This window comes from Leucoraja erinacea, unplaced genomic scaffold (assembly GCF_028641065.1).
Source record: "Leucoraja erinacea ecotype New England unplaced genomic scaffold, Leri_hhj_1 Leri_941S, whole genome shotgun sequence".
NCBI classification, from domain to species: domain Eukaryota; kingdom Metazoa; phylum Chordata; class Chondrichthyes; order Rajiformes; family Rajidae; genus Leucoraja; species Leucoraja erinaceus.
Window position 1 is genome coordinate 1 of NW_026576885.1, and position 8,750 is coordinate 8,750.

General features: G+C 54.6%; 1 protein-coding gene across 1 annotated transcript; it reads left to right on the forward strand.

The window, feature by feature from the left end:
• Nucleotides 1-1,163: 1,163 nt before the first annotated feature.
• On the forward strand, nucleotides 1,164-8,389 carry gps2 (G protein pathway suppressor 2). The gene is made up of 4 exons (XM_055631860.1): nucleotides 1,164-1,302; nucleotides 3,337-3,416; nucleotides 5,114-5,197; nucleotides 5,893-8,389. The coding sequence occupies exons 1-4, from the start codon at nucleotides 1,236-1,238 to the stop codon at nucleotides 5,974-5,976; spliced, it is 315 nt and encodes a 104-aa protein (XP_055487835.1). The 5' UTR covers nucleotides 1,164-1,235; the 3' UTR covers nucleotides 5,977-8,389.
• The last annotated feature ends 361 nt before the right edge of the window (nucleotides 8,390-8,750 follow it).

An 8,750-nucleotide genomic window follows, 5' to 3' on the forward strand; every position in this document is an offset into this window, starting at 1 on the left:
ACACACAGTCACACACGCACACACACACACACACACGCACACACACGCACGCACGCACACACACACACACACACACACTCACACACGCACACACATATATGCACACACACACACTCATTCACACACGCACTCACACATACACACGTGCGCACACTCACTCACATACGCACACACACTCACACACACATACATATACGCGCGCGCACACTCACACACTCAGTGACACACACACTCACATTCACAGTGACACACACTCTCACACACACACACTCTCACATTCACAGTCACACACACTCTCACACACACACACTCACATTCAGTGACACACTCACACACACACACACACTCACACATACTCACACACTCACACATACACACACGCGCGCACTCACACACACTCACACGCACACACACGCACACTCTCACACACTCACACGCACACTCACACATACACACACACACTCACACACGCACACACACACACACACTCACACACGCTAACACACACACATACTCACACACGCTAACACACACACACATATACACACACGCACTCACTCACACGCACACACACACACTCACACACACACACATTCACACGACACACACACACACACACACACACAAACGCGCACACACACACAGTGACACACACAAATGCACACGCACACACACACACTCACACACTCACTCACACACACACTAACACACGCACTCTCACTCACACACACATACACACGCGCGCGCACATGCACACACTCGCATTCACAGTGACACACACACACACACAAACGCACACACACACAGTGACACTCACACACACGCACTCTCACACACACACGCGCACGCACACTCACACACTCACAGTGACACACACTCACATTCACACACAAACGCACACACACGCAGTGACACACACAAATGCACACGCACCCTCACACACAGACATACATGCACACACACACACTCACACACAGGCAGACACACACACATGCGCGCGCACACTCACACGTGCACACAGACATTCATTCACACGGACACACACACACACTTGCGCACACAGACACACAGTTGGGTTGAAGGGTACTGACAGGCCGGGCATGATAGGCTGGCGTGGGCACGTGGGGCCGAAGGGGCCCCGTCTCCGCGTGGCGTGGCGTGGCGTGGCGTGGCGCCACGGTTGCTATTGACTGTCCTCGCTTGTTCTGGCACCAGGACCTTCAGCTTTCCAAGCGATGTCGGCCTACCTCCCACACCAGCAAACCGCCTACGCCGTCCACGGACACTTCACCCCTCAGCAAGGTAAGGAGCCCGATGCACACCTACAGTGGGGGGGGGTGGGGTGGACCTTAGAGATACAGCGCGGAAACAGGCCCTACGACCCACCTTGTCCGTGACCACCAGCGATCCCCGCACACTAACACTATCCTGCACACTGCGGACTTTGGGAGCCGCAGACTCCGGCAGACTCTGTCCACGCCGCTGAGGACGTCCCGCAGCCCCAACGTCGGGCTTTTAACACCCCGGCGTGCGGTCCTGAACATCGGGCCGCCCGTAGCGGCAACTGCCACCACGGGGAGCCCCTGACCACGGGGAATAGTGGAGGAAGAAGACTGACTTTGGTGCCTTCCCACACAGTGGGGAACTTTGATTCTGCTGTGTGTGTGGGGATGTTTTACGTCAAACCCTATAGTGTGTTGTGTCCTGGTGATTTTTATTGTATGGCTGTATGGGAATTCATTTCACTGTGCCATCAGGCACACGTGACAATTAAATCTATCTTGAATCTTGAATCTTGAAACACCGGGGACAATTTACAATTTTACCTAAGCCAATTAATAGACAATAGGTGCAGGAGTAGGTCATGGGTCGACTGGGCTTGTATTTAGAAGGCTGGGAGGAGATCTTATCGAAACATATAAAATTCGTAATGGGATTGGACACGCTAGATGCAGGAAAATGGTCCCTTTTGGCTAAGGGGATCAGGGGGTATGGAGAGAAGGCAGGTACGGGATACTGAGTTGGATGATCAGCCATGATCATATTGAATGGCGGTGCAGGCTCGAAGGGCAGAATGGCCTACTCCTGCACCTAATTTCTATGTTTCTATGTCCCCAATGTTGGGGGTCCAGAACCAGGGGTCATACACAGTTTAAGAATAAGGGGTTGGCCATTTTGGACTGAGATGAGGAAAAACTTTTCCACCCAGAGAGTTGTGAGTCTGTGGAATTCTCTGCCACAGAAGGCAGTGGAGGCCGATTCACTGGATGTTTTCAAGAGAGACTTAGGGGCTAACGGAACCAAGGGATATGGGGAGAAGGCAGGAACGAAGGGATGATCAGCAAAGAAGCAGGGGCCAGGGAGAACGTGCAAACTCCGCAGAGACAGCACTCGTGGTCGGGATCGAACCCGGGTCTCTGGCGCTTTGAGGCAGCGACTCTACCGCTGTGCCACCATGCTGCCCTGCAAAATGGCGGATCGAGAACACGCCCAGCATCGCTCACCCCCCCCCACACACACACACACACTTCGATGCTATCCCACCGCCACAGTGGGGCAGCGGTGGAGTAACTGGCTCACAGCACCAGAGACCCTCGTTCGATCCCAACTACGAGTGCTGTCTGTACGGAGTTTGCACGTTCTAACCTGCGTCCCCGTGGATTTTCCTAGCACACTCCAAAGACGTGCAGGTTCATGGGTCAATGGTTCCCAGTGTGTGGGATAGTGCTAGCTTATGGCGTGATCGCTGGTCAGCACAGACATCGATGGGCCGAAGGGCCTCTTTGAAAACTGAAAGTAATCTCCCCTTCACGTGGATCTGGAGCCGAAACGTCAACCACTACTCTGCTTCCGCAGATGCTGCCTGGCTCGCTGGGTTCTTCCGGCAGTTGGTCCTTCCACTGCAAGGATCCTACAGCGAGCAAGATAGCCCACTCGACGAAAAAGACGTTGTACGGTCATGGGTGATTTTCGGCCGCCATTTCCGTAACCGGCTTCCGTCTGCGCACCAAAGATCCCGTAGGATAACTAGCGCGGAGACGGGAGCCGGTTACGGAAACATCCTCGTAAAAAATAAAAGTTATTTGGTAAAAATCTTCTCATTTTCAGAATTTTAATTTATTAACACAAACTGTTCTCCCGCAACGTTGATTACACTGCGGGTCGGGTGGGGTCCGGTTACTGAAATGGATGGAAAAAATGTCCACGTTCCGCACTACATGTCAGCCCATTGCATTTAGCAGGAGTGGTCTATCTTGCTATAGGATCTTTGGTTTGCTGTCTTATGCTTCCCGTCATCCACGACTAAATGATTATTTGCCTCCCTCTTGACCACAGGCTTTATTTCCCCGAGTACGACTATTCCTCTCCAGAAGCAATTGGAACATGCGAACCAACAGTCTGGATTCACGGATTCTGTAAGTATCACTCGTGGGATCTTTAGAGCAGGGGGTCGGCAACCTACAGCCCAGGGGCCGCATCCGGCCCCCAACCCGAATTCATCCGGCCCCCAACCCGAATTCATCCGGCCCCCAACCCGAATACATCCGGCCCCCAACCCGAATTCATCCGGCCCCCAACCCGAATTCATCCGGCCCAAGGGCCGCATCCGGCCCCAAACCCAACCCGAATTCATCCGGCCCCAACCCGAATACATCCGGCCCAATGGCCGCACCCGGCCCCCAAACCGAATACATCCGGCCCCCAACCCGAATACATCCGGCCCCCAACCCGAATTCATCCGCCCCCCAACCCGAATTCATCCGGCCCCCAACCCGAATTCATCCGGCCCCCAACCCGAATTCATCCGGCCCCCAACACCCCGAATACATCCGGCCCCCAACCCGAATACATCCGGCCCCCAACCCGAATTCATCCGGCCCCCCCCGAACCCGAATTCATCCGGCCCCCAACCCGAATTCATCCGGCCCCCAACCCGAATTCATCCGGCCCCCCAACCCGAATTCATCCGGCCCCCAACCCGAATTCATCCGGCCCAAGGGCCGCAACCGGCCCCCAACCCGAATTCATCCGGCCCCCAACCCGAATTCATCCGGCCCAAGGGCCGCATCCGGCACCCAACCCGAATTCATCCGGCCCAAGGGCCGCATCCCGCCCCCAACCCGAATACATCCGGCCCCTAACCTGAATACATCCGGCCCCCAACCCGAATACATCCGGCCCCCAACCCGAATTCATCCGGCCCGCAGGCGGATTTGTTTTCGCGTCCTAGGAACTGCAGCCAGTCCCGGGGGCACGAGAGGGACAATAGACAATAGGTGCAGGAGTAGAGGCCATTCGGCCCTTCGAGCCAGCACCGCCATTCAATGCGATCACGGCTGATCATCCCCAATCAGTACCCCGTTCCTGCCTTCTCCCCCATATCCCCTGACTCCGCTATCTTTAAGAGCCCTATCTAGCTCTCTCTTGAAAGCATCCAGAGAACCGGCCTCCACCGCCCTCTGTGAGGCAGAGAATTCCACAGACTCACAACTCTCTGTGAGAAAAAGTGTTTCCTCGTCTCCGTTGGAAAATGGCTTACTCCCTGGGACGTGGGAACTGCAGAAAACAAATTGGAAAAATGGGCAAGTTGGGCCGAAGGGCCTGTTTCCACACTGTATCACTCTGTGACTAGTGATATAGGGGTCACAGCTTAAGGATAAAGGGGAAATCCTTTAAAACCGAGATGAGAAGAACTTTTTTCACACAGAGAGTGGTGAATCTCTGGAACTCCCTGCCACAGAGGGTAGTTGAGGCCAGTTCATTGGCTATATTTAAGAGGGAGTTAGATGTGGCCCTTGTGGCTAAGGGGATCAGGGGGTATGGAGAGAAGGCAGGTACGGGATACTGAGTTGGATGATCAGCCATGATCATATTTGAATGGCGAATGGTGCAGGCTCGAAGGGCCGAATGGCCTCTACTCCTGCACCTAATTTCTATGTTTCTAGTGTAGCTGGGACATGTTGGCTGGGATGGGCAGGTTGGGCCAAAGGGCCTGTTTCCACACTGTATCACTCTGGGACTAGTGTAGCTGGGACATGTTGGCTGGGATGGGCATGTTGGGCTGAAGGGCCTGTTTCCACACTGTATCACTCTGTGACTATGAATCTTGCAGGCCGGACTCGCCTACGTTCACCCGCAGCGACCTGCGTCTCCTGGAGGCTTCCCCCACGACACCCCACCCCAGCAGACCCTCGCGGTGAGTGAACGGGGGGGTAGCGCGAACTCAAAACTGTGGCGTACGGGACAAAATGGCCGCTGTATGTCTAGTGGGAACAAGAGCACTAGGGGAGAGAAAGCAGCTCCCACAGAGAAAAGATTCTTGTGGGAGAGTCTAGGACCAGAGGGCACAGCCTCAGAATTAAAGGGCGCTCTTTTAGGAAGGAGATGAGGATAGTGTGGATGTGGAGAGGATGTTTCCACTAGTGGGAGAGTCTAGAGTCTAGGACCAGAGGGCACAGCCTCAGAATTAAAAGGAAGGAGATGAGGAGGAATTTCTTCAGCCAGAGGGTGGTGAATCTGTGGGGTTTTTTTGCCACACAGACGGCTGTGGAGGCCACAAGTCAGTGGATATTTTTAAGGCAGAGATACAGATAGATTGTTGATTAGTGCGGATGTCAGGGAGAATGCAGGAGAATGGGGTTGGGAGGGTGAGATAGATCAGCCGTGATTGAATGGCGGAGTGGACTTGATTAGACAGGGTGTTTTGGGGAGGAGAATGGGATTAGGAGGCCGAGATCAGCCATGATAAAGGGCAGGGTAGACGCGATGGGCCGAACGGCCTAATTCTACTGCTATAACTGGTGAATGGCTTGAATCGGCGGTTGCTGACTCTCGGCTTTGAGCCGCCGTGTCCTGATCTGCCGCTAATGTCCTGGTCTTGTGCCGTTGCAGGCTGGCTTCCAGACGACGGGTCAGGCTGCCCCGCGCCACGCCTACCTCCAGCACGGGCAGGGACAGCGTTACTACCACCAGTGACCGCGCCCGTCTCCACCCCCCGCCGTGCGTTACGCGCCGCTTGTGCGTCCGGCACGGTGAAATTCCTCTGGCGCGCATTTCCGCGCGCCGTGTTTCGGCGCCGGCTCCAAGGTCCGGTCGGGCTGCACGCGCTCGATGTTCTGGAGTTAGCAGTCCCAGCGCGGAAACAGGCACTTCGGCCCAACTTGCCCATACTGGCCAACATGCCCCATCTACACCGGCCAACATGCCCCATCTACACTAGTCATAGAGTGATACAGCGTGGAAACAGGCCCTTCTGCCCAACTTGCCCACACTGGCCCAACTTGCCCCATCTACACTAGCCATAGAGTGATACAGCATGGAAACAGGCCCACACCGGCCCATCTTGCCCACACCGGCCAACATGCCTCATCTACACTAGTCCCACCTGCCCGCGTTTGGCCCACATCCCTCCAAACCCGTCCTATCCATGTACCTGTCTAACTGTTTCTCAAACGTTGGGATAGTCCCTTTCCTCCGGCAGCTCGTTCCATACACCCACCACCCTCGAAAAGTGTGGAAAAGTTGCCCCTCAGATTCCTATTAAATCTTTCCCCCTTCACCTTGAACCCGTGTCCTCTGGTCCTCGATTCCCCGACTCTGGGCAAGAGACTCTGCCCGATCTATTCCGCTCATGATTTTGTACACCTCTATAAGATCGCCCCCCCTCATCCTCCTGCGCTCCATGGAATCGAGACCCAGCCCTGCTCAACCTCCCCCTGTAGCTCACACCCTCTTGTTGAGAGACCGGCGTGCCCTCTCCTCCTTGCCCGGAAACCTTTGTGGGCGCGGAGTGGGGGGGTCCCAACCATGAAGGATCGCCCCGGATCGCCCTCTGCTCCTTGCACTAACGACTCCTGCCCGCTTACACCAACCGACGAGCCTCCGCTTGCTGTGTGTGAGACGCTGGCCGGCAGAGGAAGTGTCCGTCACCGGCAGTCGTCTGGTTTGCCCTCTCTGTCTCCTCGAAAACCCCCCCCCCGTATTATCCTGTTTATGAAGGAACTGCAGATGCTGGAAAAATCGAAGGTGGACAAAAATGCTGGAGAAACTCAGCGGGTGGGGCAGCATCTACGGAGCGAAGGAAATAGGTGACGTTTCGGGCCGAAACACTTCTTCCGACTGATGATTCAGATTCAGATTCAGATTCAATTTTAATTGTCATTGTCAGTGTACAGTACAGAGACAACGAAATGCATTTAGCATCTCCCTGGAAGAGCGACATAGCAAACGATTTGAATAAATAATAATAAGTGTCTGGGGGGGGGGGGGGGGGGGTGGTGATTGGCAGTCACCGAGGTACGTTGTTGAGTAGAGTGACAGCCGCCGGGAAGAAGCTGTTCCTCGACCTGCTGGTTCGGCAACGGAGAGACCTGTAGCGCCTCCCGGATGGTAGGAGGGTAAACAGTCCATGGTTGGGGTGAGAGCAGTCCTTGGCGATGCTGAGCGCCCTCCGCAGACAGCGCTTGCTTTGGACAGACTCAATGGAGGGGAGCGAGGAAACCGGTGATGCGTTGGGCAATTTTCACCACCCTCTGCAATGCCTTCCGGTCAGAGACAGAGCAGTTGCCATACCATACTGTGATGCAGTTGGTAAGGATGCTCTCGATGGTGCAGCGGTAGAAGTTCACCAGGATCTGAGGAGACAGATGGACCTTCTTCAGTCTACTCAGGAAGAAGAGACGCTGGTGAGCCTTCTTGATCAGAGTAGAGGTATTGTGGGTCCAAGAGAGGTCATCGGAGATGTTGACCCCCAGGAACCTGAAGCTGGAAACACGTTCCACCTCCGTCCCGTTAATGTGGATGGGGGTGTGCGTGCCGCCTCTGGACTTCCTGAAGTCTACAATGAGCTCCTTGGTCTTCTTGGAGTTAATGAAGGAATAGGTGACGTTTCGGGTCGAGACCCGGAAGGGTCTCGACCCGAAACGTCACCTATTCCTTCGCTCCATAGATGCTGCCTCACCCGCTGAATTCCTCCAGCATTTTTATCTCCCTTCCCTTATGTATCAGAAGGGTCTCGACCCGAAACGTCACCTATTCCTTCGCTCCATAGATGCTGCCTCACCCGCTGAGTTTCTCTCCAGCATTTTTGTCCACCCCGCATTAGCCTCGACTGTTTCGTGGCACGAGGCCGCTGCCTCACGGCGCCAGGAATCCCGGTTCGCTCCTGATGTTGGGTGCCGTCTGTGTGGAGTTTGCACGTTCTCCCCCCCCCCCTCCAGCGCCCCAGGTTTGTAGGCCAATTGTGTTATGAATGTGGGCAGTGGTTGCAAAAGTGGGATAACATAGAACGGGTGATCGGTGGGTCGAAGGGCCAGTTTCTATATCTTTCAATCGATCGATCTAAAGTTCACTGTCTCGTCCTATTAAACCTGCACCTCTTTTTAAAGTACATCGAGTGGCCTTGTTTGTTTGTTTTTACATCCTCTCTTCAGCTCTGTATAGTTTAGAGACACAGCGCAGAAACAGGCCCTTCGGCCCACTGGGTCCGTGCCGACCAGCGATCCCCGCACACACTAACCATTTTGGTGGCAAAAACGGGAAAGCAGATTATTATCTAAATGGTGGCCGATTGGGAAAGGGGGAGATGCAGCGAGACCTGGGTGTCATGGTACACCAGTCATTGAAGGTAGGCATGCAGGTGCAGCAGGCAGTAGAGAAAGCGAATGGTATGTTGGCTTTCATAGCAAGAGGATTTGAGTATAGGAGCAGGGAGGTTCTATTGCAGTTGTACAGGGTCTTGGTGAGACCAC

Bases quoted from the DNA above. Each gene is read 5' to 3' on its own strand.
- gps2 (XM_055631860.1), top strand. From the start codon at position 1,236: ATGTCGGCCTACCTCCCACACCAGCAAACCGCCTACGCCGTCCACGGA. The intron at 1,303-3,336 runs GTAAGGAGCCCG...TCTTGACCACAG, and splicing joins ACACTTCACCCCTCAGCAAG to GCTTTATTTCCCCGAGTACG. The intron at 3,417-5,113 runs GTAAGTATCACT...TGAATCTTGCAG, and splicing joins AGTCTGGATTCACGGATTCT to GCCGGACTCGCCTACGTTCA.